The sequence below is a fragment of the Mastigoproctus giganteus genome, chromosome 1 (genome assembly GCF_048544385.1).
Source record: "Mastigoproctus giganteus isolate SK-2022 chromosome 1, ASM4854438v1, whole genome shotgun sequence".
In the NCBI taxonomy this organism is placed as follows: domain Eukaryota; kingdom Metazoa; phylum Arthropoda; class Arachnida; order Uropygi; family Thelyphonidae; genus Mastigoproctus; species Mastigoproctus giganteus.
The window spans coordinates 24,207,661-24,232,479 of NC_143575.1; the positions used below are offsets into that span (position 1 = coordinate 24,207,661).

The 24,819-nt window shown below is 39.3% G+C and overlaps 1 protein-coding gene across 1 annotated transcript; it reads left to right on the forward strand.

Annotated features, from left to right (window-relative positions):
* Positions 1-579: 579 nt before the first annotated feature.
* On the forward strand, positions 580-24,492 carry LOC150090640 (uncharacterized). The gene is made up of 2 exons (XM_090379284.1): positions 580-690; positions 23,478-24,492. Exon 2 carries the CDS (start codon positions 23,510-23,512, stop codon positions 24,365-24,367), a length of 858 nt encoding a protein of 285 aa, XP_090235410.1. The 5' UTR covers positions 580-690; positions 23,478-23,509; the 3' UTR covers positions 24,368-24,492.
* The last annotated feature ends 327 nt before the right edge of the window (positions 24,493-24,819 follow it).

Below are 24,819 nucleotides of genomic sequence, written 5' to 3' on the forward strand. Positions count from 1 at the left end.
ATGTTACTACTTTGTGGTAACATATCTTACTTCTCTGTGACTTTCTTCACGTTGACCTGACTGCCGTGTGCCGTTTGCTCAGGTATGCCACCACACATTTTTAGACTCCGCATTTTCCATTCACTGTTTGTGTATCCTTCTCCTTAATGCATGGAAATTGGCATCCCACGACTTCTAACGAACAGCTGAATATGAAGATGACCACATCGCGTGGACGTTTTCTCCAAGTAAAGATTAATTCGAATATATTTTTTTCCTATAACCAATAAGTAAAGTAATAAATTGCCACATGAAACAAAAGGCGAGTGCCTTTTGTTTCATGTGGCAATTATGGACTTTAATTCCCCGACTGCTCTCTCTCTCTGTCTGTCTTTTTTGCCCTTTACAAGTTAACAGCGATATTCATTACTGAGATTCCTGTTTCAAGTGGACACGTACTCAATGCCCACCTAAATAGAGTGCCTTGTCAGCTTCCGGAATTTTCAATGTGAAGTACATAACCTGGCATTGCCACTGAGCATGCGCGAAGCTCTCTGTCTTTTCCGGTCTGAGATCCGCTAGGTGGCCGTGGTTAAGTATAGATACGCGTGGACACCGCTCGTGATCATTTGGATAATACTACGATCTGTGAATGCTGGAAGGTGTTCAAGTTTTCCATCGTGTTTTTCTTCTTCTTGAGGAGCGCCTGAGGTGAGATTTTGTGGCTTTTTTCAGGGGTGGGTTGCCGAAATATCACGGATCGCGTCAATCGCCATTGTCTTTGAGTCACTCTGAACCGACGCCATACACGGTGCATTAGAGAGACGGCCATTGCCAACACTGTCAGGCGACGGTATTGTGTCTGTAAGTGCGTGTTTTATGTGCTCGATTTATCTGTTTGCAGGATTAAAAACCCAAAAACCAAAGGATGTTTTTTTAGTTCCAATTTTCTGATAGAAAAAAATTACGCAATGCTCGCCTAGATTTGACTAACTCAACCACGATGTGAACGAAGTCCATTATTATTTCCCACGTCATCGCGGTGCCTCCGTAGCAAGGTGGGAAGGAGCAGCAGTGCGTTGCACACGCTTCTTGATTAGACCAGGGTTCAAGGCCGTCACCACCAAATACGGAGGATGCGGAAAGGTCAGGGAATGACCACCGCACCGGAGCAATATGGCCTTTGTTGCTAATGCCCCTAAAAACCAAATAACAACAGAACGCCATCGAAGGATTCGAATTGCAGTCTTTCCCACTAATGTGGGGAGGACGCTGTTTATGGTAATCCTACAGTTTAGTTTGCTTTTATGCATGCGTTTGTGTCGCGCAACAGGTGACAGCAAAGTGTCGTCCGTTCTATAAATCACCGGAAGAAATGGGTCATGTTATCCTCTGTCGTCCGTTTACTTTGTCGTCGCGTTCTGAAAGAAATGCCGAACGCAAGCTGCAAAAATCGCACAAATTTTCTAAGTACATGGTGTCTAATTGGTCTTTTTATGCAAACGTGCCACTTGTGTCGCGCGCTGTCTACACAACACTGTTGCCAACAACGCTGTCGGATTTCAACTAATCTTCTCTTTATGGACTTACTGAGAGTTATTGCCAACACTTCCTGTGGAGAAAATGACAAGCCCGGTATCAAACCTTGCCTAGCTTGAATCGTTCCTTGGAATTGGCCCACCAGCTCATCAAACGATGCCACCGACATTCTAAAATAATTACAAAACTTGTTCTGTCGTCCATTAATTTTGTGGAGGTTATGTAATTCCCACCTACAAATGTTGATGGGGATGAACAGCCCATCTTCTTTTCCGTCTTTTCACTGCAATGACCCCATACGCAAAACAGATCACGCATGGATCCACCTTCACTCTGAAATGCGAAAACGCACTGCCAGCACTCGTATGGTTTGTCCACCCCCACTAGTTTTGATGTGTTTTCTTTTTTTTTTTTCTTTTGAAGCACGAGAAATGTTGCGTGCATAAAATAAACCCAGAAAACGCAAGGCAGTGCTTATGTCTCACAGTGGTACCAGGACTATTCGCCTACCTCCAACTGTCGTGGTGAGAAAAGAAAAAAAAAACCCTTGATCAGCTCGGCCTTGAAGCGTAAATGTGTATTGACCAGGCCTCTCTGCCATCAGGTGGCAGCCACCAATGGACAAATAGCACTCTATGCTCGCCCTACCACAAGAAGCTAACCCGGGTCTACTCCTCTGTCAGTGCTAACGTATCACCAGAAAATCCCGCACCCACCAATGGTCGTGCAAAACCGGCAGTTTGTTGTTTGTTTGTAATTTGGTTTTTAGGAGCATTAGCAATTAAGGCCACATTGCTCAGAGGCCTTGTAGTTGACAATATTCCATATTGTAGTTGACAATATTCCATATTGTCAACTACAATATGGAATTTCTAATTACTTTATGCATTTGGTCAGTGTGGGTTGCGTTTGGTATACTGTAAAATAGAATTCCAAAATATTTATCGTGTTTCATATTGTTTGCTTATCTTTTCTCTCTCTCGCATAATTTCCTAAAATGTTGATAAACTCATTTTGAATCTTTGGCGATAAATACGAAGGTTCATTCGGATCAGATGAACGTTCAATTCTAAAAATATGTTCTTTCAAAACTGGGTCAGAATTCGATAGCAACTCGCCCATTTCTCCAAAATTTCCTTTATTTGTAGAAATATGAGTGGAGGATTCTAACGAGCAGAAAATAAGATTACATTTGAAGTCCGATGGAAAACATTTCTCTTTCCAGTACTGTCTGATGGACGTGGTCAAGAGTTTAGTTGAAACTTCAACAAAGTTAATCGATTGTGCACTTCTCCAAGCACGAGAGGTGCTCTTCACTATTTTAATGGTCAGAAAACAGAAATTACAATACAGAATATAAATTTTAAACCGATCGCTTTCCCGCAGGTATGACGTAATTCTCCTGCGATCATCGCATCGCATCGCATCCGTAGAAATTGGTACTCCAGCTTCTCCACCGCGAATTTCATCACGTGTCGGCGCTTGTCCCGCGATCAACGCAATTTGGAAACTGGTACGCCGACACGCAGTCGGTGGGGGGACGGAATTAACTTCCACGCTAATTCGCCATCGCCGCTTGTTGCAAAGATGCTCGGGAAATCGGTCACGTGACAACCGACGCTCTCTTCAGCATTGCGGCGGCAGTGACCCGCGCTATCTTCTCAATGGTAGAAAGTGGACTCATTCTTAATGAACTGACGCTTCGGCGCGGTTGTGGGGCAGCGAGGGAGGGCGGAAGGAGTCATGTGACAGGAACTGAACGTAGCGGTGGGAAGAGCGAAAGTTGTCGATCACTGCACTGACTTATACCTCCTCCCTCAGCTAAACCGGATGTGCCAGCTTTCAAAGTTTTCCCTGCTCATTTGCAAATCTGTTTGAGAAAACGAACATTAAGTAAATGTGATGAATGAGAAATGTCAGTAGGATGTCTTGAATGAAGGAGGCGTCCAGTGACCACACTTCTATTGAGTTTACTTCATCACTGGAGACTGCATTCACACCCAACAGATCAGTTTAGTTAAAACATTGAGCACTGCATTACACTAAGCCCAGCGGATGTTGGCGTTTTAATCTTCTGGGAACTTCGCTGTTATCCAACACTTTCATCGCCAGGTAATTTGGATGCGCTTCTAGTCGTTGTTGGTATTTCTCACTGTAAATGCACGTGCAGGTCTCATTGTATCATTTTATTGGTGACATACGAGGGAAAGTTGGTAATGGTTCTCAGCATCTTTCATTGAAAGCGTATTATTTCTATATTTGAGGTGCTGGGGGTGCCCCAAAGCTGGATGCCATAGGTCCACATTGAATCGCTATAACTTTGTATATCAGTAGCTTGTTTGCCAGTGATAACTTGGAATCTCTTCCAATTAGCCAATACATCTTGCTAGCCTTTAGCCCAAGTTGTTTCCAGATTTTTGTCGAAATGTGCATTTTCCAATTTAAGTGTCTGTCTAGATCATAGGTTCCCAAACTTTTTCGGGCCACCGCCCACTTTGCAAGACATAAATTTTGTAGCCCCCCCGCATTATAACAGTTTACCGCGTTCAAGCCGTTTGATATTTTCAACGTAAATAGCAACTAATGATACATTACTGCTCATCCCGTTAAATTATTGAAAAAGTGGTGGCCAATATGCGCTTCATCTTGAACACAGTTATTGCTATACCGATTTTGATGAAACATAGCCCATATGTAAAGGTTGTAAAGTGTATGCTCGAATAACATTATGCACAGTTTCATACAATGGTTTAAATATGAAAATTCGGAATACATATTAAGAGATTGCAAATGCATTAGCAAGAATCTTATTATAATGATTAAAATACCATCAAAATTGTTTATTTCGAACATATAAAGTAAAAATACAAAGCAAAAATAACAAATTAATGTGAAGGATAAGCCTGATGCATTTTTAAAAGTTTGTTAATGTCGGGTTCAACTTTCGTTAAAAACAGTCGTAAATCGCCACGCTCAGTTATATGCAATCGGTTCCTTTTCTTAGACAGTAATTTCGCTACAGCACTAAACCCATGCTCAGCCAAACAAGAAGATGGAAATGCAATTAAAAATTTCTGCACTATTTCCCATAATCCAGGGTACAGTGTCGGTATTGATTTCTGAAGCCAGAACTCTTGGTATCCACTTTTGAATTTTATTTTTAGTTCTTCATTTGTTGTGAGTTCTATGAGATCCTCTTCTCAATTTGATGATCCTGCTGTGTTTACATGTGAGAAAGGATCGAGAACCCAATTTGGTATATTCATGTTCAGAATATCCTTGAATCGCTCATTAAAATCAGCATGGAGAACCTCCAAGTGTTGGCAGTATGTAAGTAAATCTTCCTTTTTGACAGACACTGCTGATAAATTTGAAAAGTGGCTATATTCCCCTCGACCTAGATTCCGTTTGAACAGAAGTTTCCCCACAAAAGTGGCAATAACGCTTTTTGTTTTAATTAAATTTCATTCATCACCTTGTAATTGTAGGTTGACTTCATTAAATATTTTAGAGGTCTGTCAAATAAGTGATGTCATTTTTGGATGTAATCAGGTTGGCCCGCGATCTGTCGTTTCTGTTTTCTAGGAACTCTAGTACTGAATCAAACAAATTGTAAAATCGATTCAGACAAATACCTTTTGAAAGCCAACGAACTTCTGTGTGAAGCAGCAAACGATTGAAATTTTCATAGTTTTCACTACAACGTTGGCTAAACAATCTGTCACTCAATGAATTGCTTCTAATTTTGTTGACTGCTCTAATAACGTAATGGAGTGAAGTATGCAAGCGTTCACTTAAATTCTTCGCAACCAAATGTTGACGATGAAGAACACAATGTATAGTGAGTACATTTGGTACTACTTGTTTCAAATTGTAAGATGACAAATCTTACAAATATAATATTTTGTGGAAGAGGGAGATTTATTTAAATTAAAACTTATAATAAAGCAATATGGGGGAGCGGAACATTACAAGTCAAGAATATTACTAAGAACACTGGCAAGGGATTAAATTAGACAACGTCTATACAAGGGGAGCGGTAAGTGAAAAGCTATTAGCAAGCTAAGGACACTTCGACTCTCAGCTCACACAGGCAAACCAGAACAATAGACACCCATAGCAACTGCTATTAGTAGAAGGGTCAACTCTGGTAAACAATAGCGCGGTGGACCATGTGTTGTCGGGACGATTTCCTTAATCGGTGACACCTGGACAGTAAAAACGAAACAGATGCTGGGAATTAGATTTAAGTCTGTCTGGCCTTCGGTGATGGCAAGTTTTTAGATCGTGGGAAATTAGTCTGCTACAGTATAACTATAAGCGGCTGACTTCAAAGGTACTGACAGTCTAAGAAATTTTACAAAATTTCTTAAAATAAGAAGTTAGATCGAGCAATAAGGAGACAGCTTGAGAAAATAAAATTAGCGAATAAGAAGAGAGAGAGAAACTTGATAAAATGAGTAAGATTGGTTAAACAGAAAACTAAGGCATATTTTACATATGTAGGCGGTACAGAAAAGGAGATGAACAAAAAAGTGAGTGAACAGAGAGGGAGTTGAGTTTTTTTTTTTTTTTTTTGAGTATGTTAGAAAATGTGAGCAGTCATACCCCGAGTTGAGATTCATGTGGGTGTTTATGGAAATGAGTTAGGCGAGTCACAAAGTTGAGAATTTGGGAGTGTTTTGCGAAGATGAGTTAGGAAAGAGAAACCAGAGTTGAGTTTGTGGGTTTTATGAAAATGGGTTAGTGGGATTCTAAGTTGAGTTTTGTTGGTGCTAGGGAAAATGAAATAGTCAGCGGATACAGCAGTCGAGATAAGTAAAATGAGTTAGTAATATGGACATTTGAGGGTTCTGTTGGAGTAGGAAATATGTAAAAGTTAACAGTCAAGTGTTTGGACGTGGTAGGAAAAGAGAAGGCTAGTGCCCTGGGGAAGTTTTCTTCTTGAAAAAGTTCTCAATAGGTGGAGCGGAAAAACGAGGGTAGCACCCTATGAGTTTTTCCTTGTGACAAGTTTTAATAAAGTGGAGAGGAGAAGGAGTTAGTGTGAGAAGCCCTATGAGTTTTCCTTGTGATAGGTTTTAATAAGGTGGAGAAAGAATGCCAGTCCCAGTGCAGCAAAGAGTTCCCAAAAAAATCATCTGTAGCAAATTTAGGTGTAGCAGATGAAGGAGATCCTCAGTGAGCCAAAAAAAAATGGAAGTTTGAAACCACCCCAGAAAGCAAATCGTGGGGGGTGGAATTGAATGATGATTGTTTATATTTTTAGTTATTGTTTTTATTTCGTTTTGTTCCCTATTATGTGTTTGTCCACTTTATTCTTATTTCCCCCACTTACGCATCTGACTTTGCTTTACAGGAGAATTCCAGATTTGTGGGAACTTCTCAATTGTGTATAATTCCCATCGGAAAGGCTGAGTGTTCAGGAATAACAACTCACAAATTAATAAACAACAAAGTTTATTTACATATGTATATACAACAAAATATACAGTTGAATAAAAAACATGTAATATGCATACAAAGTTAAGTCAAGGATACCTTGCATATATTATTCTTATATTACCAATCAATATGCTATTTTCATCATTATACTCTGTTCTCGCCATTCTGTTACAATACACTGAAGGCTAATCATAACTTTCCTAAAGTCTCTATTTGTTATTAGTCTTTCAGTTAGATCAACAGTTCTTCATCAATACAAACACTATATTCAATTATCTATCCTTAGGACATTCAAATATTCTCATAAAATTTACTATATTCAATTATCTATCTAGAACATTTCAAGATTTTTTATATAGTTCAATTATCTTTCTAACATTATAATCATCTGAACAACAATTTAATCTATTACTTATCCTTCGTTTCTCTTGCATTTTACGATAACCTTTTTGAATTAATTAAACTCTGTTTATATATATAATTTACTTAAGAGATAATTTATTTATCAAGTTATGTCTAGTACTATCTCTGATTTCATCAATTAATCACTGTACTGTTTCACGAACAGGCTTTGTTAATTTACAGTACTTACTATTATCTTTTTTCTTTCCTTTGCCTTCCGGGGCGGTTCCAAGCTTTCCTGGCTCTCAGGGTACCTTCTGGGGATCTCTTTCATCAGCTACACCTGAATTTGCTACAGATGATTTTTTTGGAAACTCTTTGCTGCACTGGGACTGGTGTTCTCTCTCCACCTTATTAAAACCTATCACAAGGAAAACTCATAGGGCATCTCACACTAACTCCTTCTCCTCTCCACTTTATTAAAACTTATCACAAGGAAAAACTCATAGGGTGCTACCCTCGTTTTTCCTCTCCACCTATTAAGAACTTTTTCAAGAAGAAAACTTCCCCAGGGCGTTACTCTTCTCTTTTTCCACCACGTCCAAACACTCGACTGTTAACTTTTACATATTTCCTACTACAACAGAACCCTCAACCGTCCTTGTTACTAACTCATTTTACTTATCTCGACGAAAATCTCGACTGCTGTGTCCGCTGACTATTTCATTTTCCCTAGCACCAACAAAACTCAACTTAGAATCCCACTAACCCATTTTCACAAAACCCACAAACTCAACTCTGGTTTCTCTCTAACTCATCTTCGCAAAACACTCCCAAATTCTCAACTCTGTGTTCTAACTCATTTCCATAAACACCCACATGAATCTCAACTCAGGGTATGACTGCTCACATTTTCTAACACACTCAAAAAAAAACTCAACTCTCTCTCTCTGTTCACTCACTTTTTGTTCATCTCCTTTTCTGTACTGCCTACATATGTCAATTTTGCCCTAGTTTTCTGTTTAACCAATCTTACTCATTTTATCAATTTCTCTCTCTTCTTATTCGCTAATTTTATTTTCTCAAGCTGTCTCCTTATTGCTCGATCTAACTTCTTATTTTAAGAAATTTTGTAAAATTTCTTAGACTGTCAGTACCTTTTGAAGTCAGCCGCTTATAGTTATACTGTAGCAGACTAATTTCCCACGATCTAAAAACTTGCCATCATCGACGGCCAGACAGACAAATCTAATTCCCAGCATCTGTTTCGTTTTTACTGTCCAGGTGTCACCGATTAAGGAAATCATCCCGACAACACATGGTCCACCCCGCTATTGTTTACCAGAGTTGACCCTTCTAATAATAGCAGTTGCTATGGGTTTCTATTGTTCTGGTTTGTCTGTGTGAGCTGAGAATCGAAGTGTCCCTAGGTTGCTAATAGCTTTTCACTTACCGCTCCCCTTGTATAGACGTTGTCTAATTTAATCCCTTGCCTAATTTAATTAAATCCCTAATTTAATCTTAGTAATATTCTTGACTTGTAATGTTCCGCTCCCCCATATTGCTTTATTATAAGTTTTACTTTAAATAAATCTCCCTCTTCCACAAAATATTATATTTGTAAGATTTTTCATCTTACACAATGCGCTATGAAACCCTTGTGGCACCCTGTCATTGCTGGAGCACCATCAGTAGCAGCAGACAAAATATTACGAATTGGAATGTCTTACTCTTGAAAAAACTTATTCATGGTATTAAATATAGATTCTCCTTTTGTATCTGCTTCCAAATTTTTAGCAAATAATAATTCTTGACAAACTTTTTCTTCTTTTATGAATTGTACGTATGAAAAGAGTGGTGCTTCATTATTTGGGAGAGTTGATTCATCGAGTTGAATGAAAAATTGGCATGTCTTCAAATTATCGCACAATGATTTTTCAGTCTTCAGCCATTTCATCGATTCTTCTTCGCACTGAATTCCTGATGATATCTGATGCTGGCTTATGAAGCGCAAAAAGTTTTGATATAAGTGGACGTTTAAAATTCTAGTACTTGAAAATAGGACAAATCTTTATCCTTTTCGTCAGCATGCATTTTAGTCAAATGATCTTGTAGCCTAGAAGGCTTCATTGCTTCATTTGAAAATACTTTTTGGCAAATCAAGCAAATAGGTAATAATTGGTTCGTAGGAGACTGAATAAAACCATATTTCAAATACTCAATACTGTACTGTCGACATTTCTTAGATTCAGACATAACGAAGTAATAAAATTTGCAACAATATTCACAAAATAAAAGATTTAATTTACACTTTGTATGACTCCACTTATCTATCACACTTGACTGATGATTGTAATGAAACTTATTCCTAAACAGCAAAAATGTACGCCTTTGAAAAACATTTGTTGCTACTGTTTCGCTTTATTGCTTATTTCAACTCACAGTAACTCGCGTTGTCGCGTTTCAAAGGCCCTAGGCTAATTAGAGTGGGTTTAGAAAAATAACAGAAAAAGGCCTAAAAAAATACACACTTGATGTCACATTCTTGTCATTTGCGTGAAATTCAAAAGAAGGTTTTGAAAATTGAAGTGGGAAAATCGAAGAGAACAGTTCTGGTTTCACCTATAGCGAATTTTTCAGCAGTGCCCATAGAGTAAAAATTATAGAATTTATTAGTTGACCTTTGAACTGGGTCCACTGGACTCTGAGGAGATAAAAATACGGATAAGGAGCCACCGACCCCTAGACCGCCTGAACGCCCCCTAATTGCTTCTGAACCCACTATTGTCCCCCCCCCCAGAAGACTTCAGCGCCCACTTTGGGAAACTATGGTCTAGATGGATGCCAAGGTACTTAGCATCTTGTGCTTGCGGTATGGCGTGGCCATTTAATTTCACCGTTCGGCATGTTTCCTGTCTCATTGTGAATGTAACACGAGTAGATTTTATCTCGTTGGTTTTCATCAGCAATTTTTTTTTTTTGCCAAGCTCGTGTCTGCTTAAGCTGTTTTTGCAACCTTTGTGTTGCAATTATTATGGGTTTTCGTCAGTTACAAGTTCTGCTGTGCCATCAGCAAATGTTGCTACAAAGATGCTACCGTTAACTGGGAGGTCAGTGGTGAACAGGGTATAGAATACTGGTCCCAAGACACTCCTGTGTCACTCCAGAGAATATTGGGTTTAACTTGGTTTGTTCTTTCAGTTTCACTTGGTAATATCTCTCCGTGAGGTATAATTGCTGAGGTCGTACCTGCTTCAGTTTGTATAGTAATCCTGCATGCCAAACCTTGTCCAATGCTTTCTGATGTCTAAGAACCCAGCCGAGCAATATTTTTTTTTTTTTTGTTTCCAGACAATTGTTGATAAAATTGACAACTCTATGCATTTGTTCAATAGTGCCATGTTGTTGTCTAAATTAGAATTGATGGGGTGGAATTAAGTTTTCTTCTTCTGTGATCGGTTTCAGCCGTTTTAATATTAGTTTTTCTATTATTTTTGATAATATTGGTAGTTCACTGATGGACCGATATGATATTACTTCATTGGAGGGTTCCCAGGCTTCAGTATCATTATTTGGGCACCTTTCCAAGCTGCTGGGAAGTAACCCTCGCGTATTATGGCATTGTATATGCGTTAAAAATATTAGTCCTTTTGGAGGTAGTTTCTTTGAGTATTTTACCAGTAATCAAATCGTACCCCAGAGCTTTTTCAGAATGCAGTTCTCTTTGTATGATATGTCTTTCTTCAGCTGGTGAGAAGGCTTTTATAGGTGGAGATAGTTGAAAAGAAGCTTAAAGATAACGATGGATTTCTTCTTCCTCTTCTGCTGTAGATTCAGAGGAATATGGTTGGAAAACGTTTGCCAGGTGTCCAGCAAAGGTGTTGACTTTTTCTGAGTCACTTTTTGCCCAGTCATTGTTAGGTTTTTTAATGGGTGGTACTGGTTGATTTGCCTGTTTTATTCTTTTAGTAGCTTTCCATAAGGCATAGACAGTGGCATCAGTTGCTGTTAACAGTTCTAGATGTTCTTGAATTGACTCATTTTTTGTTGAATAGAGCATTCTTTTTAAATTTCTTGCTGCGTTATTAAAATTTCTTTTGTCTTCACGGTGTCTGTTCAGTTGCCAGACTCGTCTTAGCCTTCGTTTTTCTGATATTGTTTGTTTTATGATGATCGGCAAATTCTGTTTTCCCCGTGTGTTTTTATTTCTGGTGTAATTTCCCAGGCAGCAGCTTGTATTATAGTTATTAGGTTTTCTACAGCTAGGTCAATATCGTCAGATGTTTTAAGAGGTTTTTTAAGTTTACTTTCTCATTTATTATCCCTTGGAAGTATTCCCAATCTGTCTGTTTATTAGGAAGAACTGGTGGTTTCTTTCTGATTATCAGAAGGAGTGATCAGAAGATAGGTCTAGACTCGATGTTATATCCGTGTAATCTTCCGCAATACCTTTAGTTATGAAAATGTCTAATATATCGGGAACATTTCTGTTATCTCCTGTAGATAAATGTTCGTAGTGATTTTCTTACATTACTCTTTGTAGTATTCGGCTCCTCGGTGTTTCTTCTTGAACCCCACTGTACATGCTTGGCATTGTAATCGCCTCCGGCCATAAATCTATTTCCAAAAGCTTGGAACAAGGTTATGAAATAATTTTTACTAACATTATAGCTTGGTGAGCAGTAGACTGCCGAAATCGTGATGGGACCACTCCAGCCTTCAACTGCAATACTCATTGTTTGGGTAAAATTCGGTTTGTACTTGGTTAGCTCATGATGCCTGTTCCTTTGGGATGTTTTGTGTCGTAGTAGCTATAGTTCATTTTAAAATGATTTCTGTTTGTAAAATGTGTTTCTGTAATCAATATGATATCTAAGTTATGTTCAATAATAAATGTTTTTACCTCCTGGCTATGTCCATCCAGGCCATTGGCCTTCCACAGAGCAATTTTTAACGATTTTATCATTATTTAAGTTTTGCTACAAGTGCTTTTAGCAGATTGAGCATCGCTCTTATGTCCTCTGTCAACCCTGCCTGATTTTCCGCTTGTCTTATTACAGCTTCTTCCAGTATGAAGAGAGTTGTTGCACTTGTGTTGGCATGTTTTGCGTTAGGTTGTTCTGTTCTTGTAATTGCTGGGATCTTTCTTTCACTACTTGAGCGTGTGATAGTCCTGGTCTGACTTGAGGTTGTTGTCCTGTCTTGCTCTGAATTGCCTGTCGTTGCTGGTTGGGTTGTTGACAGTTGTTTCACCCTGTTCGGTGGAAATCTTGCTTGAATCTCCTTATAAACGGTATATCCTTTCTAGTTGGCTGGATGTGCTCCGTTGTAAAGCACGCATTAACTGGAATTTGTCTGCCAATTTTTGGACAGCTGGTTGTCGGGTGGTTTCTAGCCCATTTTACGCAACGGAATGGATGTTGGCAGTAAGTTTTTTGGTGTGCCCATATTGTTGACATCTTTTACGCTGCACTAGTTCCTTTTTTTTATGAGGTGGTTCGAATTTTATTTTGGTGTTAAGGATGCATTCGATATTGTATATATCTTTATTGTTTGCTTTTGGCATTACATCGATGAAAAGCATAGATAGAGGCAGTTTGGATACTCTGTTTTATATTGCAGATCCTCACAACCTGATGGTTGTGTTTTTCTATATCAGCTTTGATGTCAACTAATTCTGTAGAGTAGAGTAGTGTACATCTCGCAGTACAACCCCATAGCATCTATTTTCTTTTGGTGAATGGGTATAAAAGCTGTAATCGGTATTTTCTAGTGCTTTGGCTATAGGAATATATGCTTTACTAGTTTTTGGCATAATTTTGATCTTTTGTCTGTTTTCTATTTTATAGATATATTCTTCGGGAAGAATTCAGTTTAGTTTTTCTAGTGATGGTTTTATGTCCCCAATTTCTATATGGATGGCAGATACATCAGGATTTCCTCGTTTGCCTTTCATCTTTTTCTCCGTCGTCCCCTTCCGTGTCTCGAGCTAGTTCATCGAATTTGTTGCTCGTTACTGTTGAGTATTGTTTTTGCTTTGACATTTCTTGTATCAGATCCGGGGCTGTTTCTCATTGTTTTTCTTGATGGTGTCTTCCATTCATTGCTATTGCCTGGATTAACTGGGGTTGACCTTTTGCTGCTAATGTTTGATATTGTAGACATTGTTGGTTGTGAAAGAGCTTGAGTTTGGATACTGATAGCTTGTTGTTGGTTTAGATCAAAATTAGTCAGCTGATGATATATAGATTGGCTTAATAACGGTTGCTGGTATTGCATGCTGACTTGATTTGGTCACTACACATGCCACTGGCTGCACTACAACATATCCTTGAGAGTAGCTGTAACCTGGATTGGCGTATTGTGGGGTTGGTCGTTGTGGGACATTGTATCCATCAACATCGTGCTGTTTCATTTGCTTTATCGTTGAGTTAACATCAAATATGCGTTGTGGCAAGGAAGGAGTATTTCCGTTACTTTTAACTAATTGGTTGTGGAAGTAAGGGATTAAGAGGTTAGTCTCTGATTCCTTTTCCTTAGGCTGTATTGTTCAAAGGGCACTTTCAACAAAGATAGTCGATAGCCTTGAAGGATCAGGTGACTTTGCTCTGTTTCTTTACCCGGAATACTATGAATACTAATTACCTGATAAAGTCGCAGGTGAAACAAGAACATCTTGTAGCTAGTAGCATTAGGATCATGGAGGTACTACTCATATGGAATTTGTTAAGACTAACTTTCAATTAGACAGTAAACGCGGAGCACATTTTTTTTTTTTTTCATTCATTTATTAATTACACACAATATAGTCTCAACATTATGTACATAAAAGTATATACATGATTTATATACAAGATCTATTTACATATAATTATATGCTCTGACAAACATTAAACTCTCGTGTGTGTGTGCAAGTGTGTTCTTATTCAGGGTAGCTCCCAGGCATAAGCCCAAATCTACCTTGAGAACTTGGGAATATATAGTCTTTACAAAGCAGTCCTTAAAAAGTATGTTAAATTACCTGAGTCTGATTTTACTGTAGCGCAATTCGCACTTGAAATCCCGCACCCACTGGAGGTAGTGCAATACCAGTGAGTGCCAGCAATCCCGCTCCCCGGGTTGCCCATACCAGGGAGCCAGCAGGAAAAAAAAAAAAAAAAAAAAAACACGTATAATAAAACACAATAATATTCAATAGTCTGGATGGCACAACTATAAACTTCAAAAATCACAGTTCAACTGAATATTTCCTCAGCTGCTGTTTCACATGCACTGGAACCTCCAAAACCAATAACGATACTATCCAGCAATCTCCAACTGTACGCCATGGATAATAGAACCTTTAGACCACCAGACCCGACGCAATGAATCTGATCCAGCACGGCAGAATCCAGAATGGAGTATTCATGATCGCAGTACAAAAGACAACCAACCAGAGCACCTGACCCAACACCATGAATCAGGTCCAGCACCCCAGCCGCCAGCCAGATGTAGAAACAAATAGTGAAACTCCATGAAGACAATTAAGACACTAGGTTTGCCTCTGAAGAAAGGCTCTGAGAACAGTTCTTCTTGCAAAAACAGCAGCTGAAAACTCCTGAAATAAATTAAAATAGTCACGATTTGCAATAAGCAAATGCACTGTATCAAATGATAAGTCAGGAATATGCGCCATCAAAATCCGCCTTTGGTCTTCATACTCCCGACATAAAAAAATTACATGCATCCAAGACTCTTGCTCGCCACATGTACAGAAAGGATCTGTCTCCAACCCTCTCTCATATAATTTGGCCCTAAGTGAGCCGTGTCCTGTTAACAAATAATAAGTGTACATAGAAGGCGTAAACCAAGATGCCACGGTTTTTGCCAATGCATAGTTCACCTGGGGAATATATTTCCTCGTCACAGCTCCAACATCACCACTTTCCCAACTGGTCTGCCATAAATCCATTAATTTGTTCCATATTCGTTGTTTTTCTTCTCTAATATTATTCTCCAAATCAATTGTAATATCCAAAAACGTTACTGATGTACCCTTTTTCAATTTGTACAAAAACCCTCTGTAGACAATAAATAAATACAATGGCATGGTACCAGCAATTACCTGTAGGGCGTTTGTGGACGCTGTTCTAGGTACTTTTAATAAAGTTAATAACATAGAGCGCTGAAGCGATAAAAGTTTCGATCGAATCCTAGTTTTAGTTACCACAGAAAACCAAACAACAGCCGCATATGCCACTATCTGGAGAAAAATAGTCTTATAATACAATGACAACACCCTCTTATTCAATCCCCACTCCTTACGAGAAATCCTAGCAATGGAGCCTGTAAAGTGTCTTACTTTTACATTTAGGTGTGAAACATGTGGGAAAAAGGAAAGTTTGTCATCTATGATTAATCCCAAATACTTAGTTTTAGCAACATAAGGAATTTGAACTCCACCTAAAAGAACTCTTGGAGGTCTGCCGTAATCAAATTGTTTCTTAAAAACCATAAAACAGGTCTTACTTGCAGAGATCTTCAATTTGTTCAAATTGGCCCACTCCATTAAATCATCTAAAACTGACTGTACTTTTCTTTCCAATATAAGTCTGTTCAAATTGGCCCACTCCATTAAATCATCTAAAACTGACTGTATTTTTCTTTCCAATATAAGTCTGGAGTGCCCAGAAACTCCAATCACAAAGTCATCAGCATAAGCTATCTTAGCAAACTCTGTACTCTCCTTAACAAGCCACTGATCTAAAACTGCATTCCAAAAGAGAGGTCCCAAAACCGAACCTTGAGGACAGCCTCTTGAGACACTGGCACTATATGACAGATGACGTGCACGCACAGTAATAAATCTGTCCTGAAAGTATGACCTTATAGTGTTAAATATGTATCTATTACACTCTGCAAGCACTAGAGATCGAAGGGCACTTTCCCACCATACCGAATCAAATGCTCCTTCGAAGTCTATAAAGACCATAAGAACATATTTCTCAGAAGAATCCTTAATGTACTTTAAAAGAGATGTTATGGCGTCCTCTGTAGAGTGCCCCTTCTTAAATCCATGCTGATCAGCAGAGCACAGTAGAAATGCAACGCGGAGCACAGTAGAAATGCAACCACACTGACCGAATACGACCGAAAGCTGTACTACCAGTTTCTATGATTGCAAATTTAGCACCGGGACTGCCGCCATGCTGAAGCGAGCGTCAGTTGGCACGTGACCAATTTCCCAAGGATCTTTGCGACAAGCAACAATGGCGAAGTAGTGTGGGAGTTAAAGCCGTCGAACCACCGACTGAGTGTCGGGGTACCAGTTTATAAATTTTAGTTGATCGCAGGAGAAGTACGCCATACATGCGGAAACGCCATCGGTTATCCGTTTAAAATTTACGCACTGAAATTTCTTTTAAAATAATTGTTAGGAGACGCATATTAGGTGAATTTACTCACGTGTAAACAGCAGTTAAATGGGCAAATGTTGCACAGTCTCGCTAACTTCAATAGGCCTTGTATAAAACTTCCTCTTTCTTGAAGAAATCGCAATTTTTTTTTTAAATTGTCTTCGTGACTGAAGTGTGTTTTACACGGATCAATTTTTGTAAAAAAAATTTAACTTCAAATTCAACGAAACAGCACTCTATGCCTCAACTGGACGAAAGAGCATCGGAAACGGACCTTGGATGACTGTAGAAGGCTCTCCTGGTCCGATGAGTCCTGTTTCCAGTTATTTCGAGCGGACGGGAGAGTGCGTATGCGGTGGTAACCGCACGCATCTGCGCAACGTTCATTTCAACAAGGAATTACTCTGGCACGAGGACGGTGGGTAATGAACTGGGGTGTGTTCAACTGCACACGTTGGGATCTCTGGTACGTCTAAACGCATCTCTGAACAGTCCAAGTTATGTGTATCCTTCAAGTCAATCTGCATCCTTTCATGTTCATCGTGCACCCACACGATGCAATCGACTGTTCCAGAAGAACAGTGCGCCTCCCCCACAGAGACGTCTCTAAAAGATCATGGTTCGAAATGTCTTCTGCAGATTTTACTAGAATGGAATGGCCTCCCCGTTCATCGGACATGAATCCTTTGGAGCATCTTTGGGATGCTGTGGAAAAGTCTGTTCGAGCTTTGGGTCCTCCAGACAGGAGTGGACAGAATTATGGACAGCAGTGCAGCAAGCATAGATGGACATATCTGTGGAAAGCTTTTATGAAGGAGTGGACTCAACGCCTCGCTGTATGACTGCCGTTATCCGGGCGAATTGTGGACCTACACATTACCAGATATCCCTGGATTTCTGTCTACTCGGTGTACAAGAGTCTTCTCTATAGGAGGATCTAACAAAGTTATTCTTCCACTAGTAGAGCAGAATCTATAAAATGCTTATTTATCCATGAGCAAATTAACACATGATATTATGCAAACATATCAGAACGTCTAAAGGATAATAAATATTAATGGTAAGAGATGAGTCCAATCATTCTTCTTAAAAGCTGTGACCAATTAACATCTTTATGCCCACTATTCGTAAAGGGATAGCTGTAAATATATGTAGTGTTTGCTTAAATCATGTTTTTCACATTTCTGCTAACACTTTGAAATTATACAAAAAGTGAAACTTGCTACAATGATCTTCCAGTAACTCGAATCGTTCTTAGACAGTAGCCATTGCTTTTATCTAAGAACATTGAAGTAAAATTCGATCTTAAATTTGATTTTCGGGTCCTGAATACATTCATCGCATGATGCATAATCGTTTTCTTTCTTTCTTTTTTTTTTTTTTCGAGCTCTTACAGGTACAATATCTTTAAAAGTAGCTTCGTCGTCTAAATTATTTGCGAGTTTGCTATCACTTCTTCAAAACGCTATATCAGGACGTGTACCTACTAAAGCTTGGTTAAGGAGTCTTAAACATAAGATTTAGACATGGGTTCTGCAAAATCGTGCAAACCGCATTAAGTTTTTTCATGACATTATACCATATCGCAACTGAAGATATAGTTTTAAGGTGGCTTTTTTGCTAATGAAGAGACATAGCGTCTGTTTCATTACTTTCTGACAACTGCAACAGTGCATCTGATATACCACATGATTGATATCAATCGCAGTGGTTCGAAAGCATTTATACGACTTGACCAAGGTGTTACAGAGAGTGGCATTAAAGTTACTGATGGAATAGGTTAGAGTAAGTAGCCCGAATAGAATTAGAACCGGAAAAATTGGCACAAAGTCCTTACATGTATTAATTAAGATATTCCTTCTATTGAGGTCGATACAGAATCATTAATCACTACATTTAATGTATGACTCTGTACATCTAAAAACCCCAAACACGAGAGGTATTAGAACCTATAGTACTTAGTACCGTGCTTGGGTTGGAGATTGAGAAGACAAAAGAAGATATTTGTTGACATTGGACTTGAACTTCTGTAGACGGTAATTTTCAGGAAATGCGTACGAAGGAAGGTTGTTCCAGAAAACGGCAGTTGAATGAATAAACAAGGAAGATGAAAAGTTGGTTCTGTGAGTTTGAAGTTGGACTGTAAATGGATGTTGGGTGGTCGCTCCACGTGTTCAGATTGTTTTGCAAGAGAGAGCTGAAATTATAGAAGCCAATTCAGACGAACAGTGCCCATGGAAGTATCTGTAGAAAAGGCATGCAGCAGAAACAGTACGTCTGAGACAGCGAGGGGAGAGACTCTGTTAGAGATGAATCATTAATTAACCTAACTGCCCTCTTCTGAATGGAATCAAGAAGCCTGAGAGAGGTTTTGGGGGCACCACCCCAGATGTGGGAAGAATATTCCATGGCACGGCGGATTTGCGATTTATACAAAGTGAGCAGCTGTTTGGAAGAAAAGTAACGCCGAGAGCGAAAGAGAAAACCAAGTTTTTTTTTAAATGCAGAGGAAGCAATATTTGTAATGTGCTTGTGCCAAGAGAGATTAGAAGTCGGGGTAATCCCCATTAGGAATAAATCATCTTGCAAGATAAAGCATAGGTGCAGAAGCAGTAGCGTAGGAATGCCTTGGCATTGGGGTAGGTGCCAAGGATGCCGGTATCAGAAGTACGCCACTGACAGCTGAGATCAGTTCCGTACCAAGCTATTTGACACCCGAGGCTCACCGAGGAGTCGAAATTTTGACAATATCGAAATAGCTGATGAAGTGGCGACCCTTAAATGATGTCCCATCAGGATGAGAGCAAAGGTGTGAAAATTAATTTTTGCCAAATGAATGTGTTTTCAGAGGGCGATTGAAGCCTGCATGCATCCTTAAATCTCTGTGCAAACTGCAAAGCAGCATACATCTATTTGCCGTCCAGAACGTAACTTTGAAAGGACCAATCAGGCGACCATTTCTTCAGCGCATGCTCGAATGCATCTTCAGGTTCCGTATTGAATTTGACCTTGTAGACCAACATTTTCCTGCCAATTGTCTCTTCCTTTGTGAAATACTTCTTTTGTTGTAAGACCCCCCCCCGTCCATTCTTTGATGCTATCAAGCTACCTTTTTATTTATCCTTCTTTCGCTCTTTCGTCTTTAATCTTCCCCTGTAGGATTAGTGTCTGCAAGTCATATTGTGGGCCTCTTATAATGTGCCCGAGGAAGGCAGTCTTTATCGTTGCAATTGTAGTTAGTAGCCTTGTGGTTCTTGCGCTCTTAAGGATCCGCTCATTGGTGACGCGATCTATCCACGTAATTTTGAGCATACTTCAAGCGTCCACATCTTGAAGGATTCCAGAGTCCTGATTTCCATATGACCCAGGTCTCACATCCATATAGGAGAGGGCTCGCTCCATGTGTAATATTTGGCCATTCGATGTCTTTTCTGGAAATCCACTTTCGTTTCAGAGCAAGTTCTTGATTCTTAAATGCCTCTTTGGCCATACCAATTCTAATTTCTGTAATTATTATTTGTAAAGATCTTCCTTAGATATTTAAAGCTACTCCCATGTTCGATGGGGGAGTTGCAAAAGCGTATTTTGATTCCAAGGAAGGCGTTTGGTTATAACCATAGTTTTGATCTTTAGCATTAATTGTTAAGCCTATCTGCTTACTGGCTGTTACCAGTTTGTTGAGGAGTGTTTATAGCTTTTCTTCTGAGATTGCAATGAGAACAGTATCATCTGCATATCGCAGATTACTGATAACTGAATCATTAAGAGTAATTCCTTCTTAAAGACCTTGTATTAAATCTATAATGGTTTCACCATAGAGGTCGTACAGCATAATCAAGAGGACATTCATGGAGTGGCTTGTCAGGCTTTTCTTTTTTGGTATGGGAATAAAGATGGATTTCAGAGAAACAAGGGATAGTTTCCCTCCATTTAGGATATTATCGAAAATATTGAGTTGCTCCGAGGCATTTGAGCCTTTTGGCTGGGATGTTACCAATGACAGTTGCTTTGTTATTTTTCATTAATTTAATCACTTGCTCCACTTCCATTAGAAAATCTCGATATTCGCCTTCTGTTATGATGTTGTCATTTCCTAGTTGTCTGTCGTCCTCGCAATATAGTACCCTCAGATATACATGCTAGATATCCATTTTCTGTTGTTTGTCCACAATTTCTTTGTTGTTTTTATCCAGAATGTGGTCTGTTGCACGGTCTTTCCTGATGTTGCATAGTTCCCTCACTTCTTTGTGGACTAGATGTTCCTTATGCTCATTTTGCAGATATTCAATCCTTTTACATCTCTCCTCCATCCATGTCGGTTTAGTCTTCCTATTTCCATTTTAATCAAACTGTCATACATCTTATATTTTTCTACATCTTGTTCTTAAAGCATTTTCTGCGCTCCATTATATCTAGTATCTCTTGGCTTTCCTTTGGGCCGGTCCATTTTAAATGCAATTACCAAGAAGAATTCAAGAATTTCGCTAAATACGAAAATTCGCTATATAAAGTTCGTTACACAAAAACAAATTATGATATTAAGGTCTTCTCTAAATGATTACCTCCAAAAATATATTTATTTTGTCTGTAAATTGCGTATGTTCTCTGGTGGATTTGCCTGTTTGCCGGATGAAAAAAAATCCCGGTTTCTCGGGGAGGGGGAAAATTATCGAGAAAAAGGTGCGTAGACACAAATTTGCCAAGGAAACCCGACTACTCCTCTGAGAAGAAGAACCCGTTTTGCGAGATATAAGACAGGACGGAGTTTCAGATGGATTGAAATCAATTAAGTTATCATTGCGCCACTGGAGAATTACCAGGAGATCAGTGTTTAAGGATTGGAGAAGTTGAAGCTGTTCCGGTAGGACATGGTTACTGAAACTGGAAAGTGGATTGCAATGTGCTGTCATCAGCAAAACTATGGATAGGATTTTCGGTCGATGGAAGGTCAACCAAGAAAAAAATAAAATAATAAAATCAAATTAATAAGTAAATTAAATAAAATAATAATTAATAACAGAAAAGGAAATAGACAACCTATAAGTTTCCCTCCTCCCGTAAGTAACTTATTCCAGTAATTTTTAACTTGCTGGCCAAAAAAAAAAAATTTCCTGTAATTCAGTCTAAACATCTCCCTCCCCATAACTTGATTTTATGGCCCCTAGGCCTAGAATCATTTATAACCGTGAAAATTTCGCCCTCATTATTTTACTTGCGCTTGTCAGAGCCTTAAATATCTCAATAAAGTCTCCTCTAAGGTGCCTAATTCCCAAGCTCAGCAATCCACATTCGATGTGGATTGATAAGGCAATGCCTTCCATTAGGTGCGTTCTCCATAGGCGCCCCCTTGCCAGGTGGGAAGGAGCAGCAGTGCGTAGCACAAGCTTCTTGATTAGACCGGGGTTCGAGCCCGTCAACACCAAATACGGAGGATGCGGAAAGGTCAGGGAATGACCACCGGATATCCCGGAGCAATATGGCCTTAGTTGCTAATGCTCCTAAAAACCAAATAACAACAACGTTCTCCATACTTGAACATAGTATTCTAAGTGTGGTCTAACAATAGCCTCCAGTCCACTTGAAATAACTAGAAACTGGACTCATCAGAACAGGAGACCCGTCTCTAACCGTTCCAGTGACAATGTTCTTTTGCCCAGTTGAGGCATAGAGTCCTGTCTCGTGGTGTTATTAATGGGACTCTGGTGGTACAGCAGATCCTATAACCTATTGCAGCTTATGATCACGTGATGGACTTGGGAGAGACGTTTCTGGCACCTCCGTCGTTGAAGTCGGCGGTGATTTGTGCACTGTTGCTCTCTGATTGGCTGAAATAATGCGATACTAACGTCGACGGCCACCTTTCTCCGCCCACAGCGCTGTCCACGATGAGATGTTATTCTGTAAATGAACAGGGATAGTGCAATTTCTGTACCACGTTCGCGATAGATTGACCTATGCGTTGGGCACCCACTATCATCCCTCTTTCAAAGTCGGTTAACTCACGACGTTTATCCATACTGACATCGAAATCGAATTACCGTCTACATGAATTCAGTGTACCTATATACCTTCCAAGCGATAGGTTTGTTTACTAGCGAGGGGGTGACAGCGTCGCGTTGCCCAGGAACGAGGTATCCCATTAATTCTGCCCTTACTACATTTTTTTTTATCTATTGTTCTGTCTGCGCAGTAGCACAGTGGTATCGTAACCTTCCTCCCCACATCGGGTGGAAAAGGCTCGGTTCGAGTCCCGTCGATGAAGCGAGGAACTTTGATGAGCTTTTTTCACTTCATGGCTGAGTTAGTCTGTCTCAGGCATAGATAGCAAGGTTTTCCCTCCAGAAACTGGGGGTTTTCGTTCACCAAAACAAGCAAATCGACTAAAGAACACACGCAGCTTACAGACAAAATAAATATGGGTAGATGGAATCATTCACGGGGACCCTAAAATCTTTTTTTTTATGTCATCACTACAAAAACCCTACACAACAGTCATCCACGCCCATTCATGTACTTGGTATAAATTTGACAATGGCACTGGCGGGTTTGGATTTACGTCTAGGGCCCCTGAAGAACATACAGTATACGATATCATCGCTCACTTAAACCTAGGTAGTGAATGAACAGTCGATCATATTATTTAATATTCCTTTAATTGAGTGAACACCATGATGGTCCATTGTCCTTTCTTTCTTACTTGGCATGAGTAATTGTAATTATAAATTGAATTTACAGTTTTCTATCATGTTTTATAAAAAGGTTTTGATCTTTTTTCAGGTGAATAATTAGCAACGCCTTTCATTACTGAGATGACTGATAACGAGGGATCTCATCTCATCTGTCATCTTTGCGACAAGACATTTTCAGAGCTTTCATCTCTGCATCAGCACATGAAAGTACATTGTGAACAGAATACCTTCAGATGTGCAACTTGCGAGAAAACATTTCTTTCATTATCTGATCTTCACAGCCATGAGGATATCCACAGCAATAAGAAGTCTTTCACTTGCGAAACTTGTGGGAAGACATTCAGCCAATCATCCAACCTTGTTGTGCACAAAAGAATCCACACAGGAGAAAAGCCTTTCTGTTGTGCCATTTGTGATGAAAGATTTTCACGAAAGCAGCAACTTGTAGACCACATGTGGACGCACTCTAGTGAGAAGCCTTTCCAATGTGATATTTGTGAGCGAACGTTCTCAAGAAATTCAAACCTTTTAACACATCTCAGAATTCACACCAAAGAGAAGCCTTTCGCGTGTGAATATTGTGGGAAATCCTTCTCGACTTCATCGGGTCTATCAAGACACAAGAGGATGCACATCGGAGAAAGGACATTTTCCTGCGACAAATGCGCAAAGACATTTTATGATGCATCAATTTTAAGGCAACACAAGAAAGTGCATTTGAACGAAAAGCCCTATTCGTGTGAATTCTGTCACAAGGCATTTTCACGACGAGAACACTGCGTGAGCCACACTACAATCCACACGGGTGAGAAGCCTTTTTCGTGTGAGGTTTGCCTAAAAACGTTTTCATACTCTTCCATTCTCTCTGCGCACATGAGAATCCACACCAGAGAGAAACCCTTCACGTGTGCAACGTGTGGGAAAGCATTTTCTCGGACGTCCAACTTGTACAAACATAAGAAACTGCATTCTGAATGAATCTCCCTTCAAAAGGATTTGTTTTCAGTATAAAAATCTCTGTAATTGAGGCAAAATGCTTTTCATTTTAACTGATAATAAAATTATTGCTCACCATCATTCACTTCAATTTTCCAATTCAACACACCTTCCTTTTTTATAATCTACATCTGTTGACATTTTAGCCTTAGTTTCTATCTTCTCTGTATTTTATTCATTTTGTAATGATTCATTTGCTTTCTTTATAATTTACTGATTTGTTTAAAATTTAACTTTTAGAATAGTTTCTGTAATTGGTCTAATTGTGTAATAAAAGGTTTCTTTATAACGTCAGTATTCTGTTTCACAGTTCTGCATTAATTACATTTATGTGAAAGAGGAAGATTATTGGAAACTCCAGCAGGTTGACAGTTTGTGAGGGGGGGGGAGAGAGAGAGAGAGAGAGAGAGAGAGAGAGAGAGAGAGAGAGAGAG

Bases quoted from the DNA above. Each gene is read 5' to 3' on its own strand.
- LOC150090640 (XM_090379284.1), top strand. From the start codon at position 23,510: ATGACTGATAACGAGGGATCTCATCTCATCTGTCATCTTTGCGACAAG.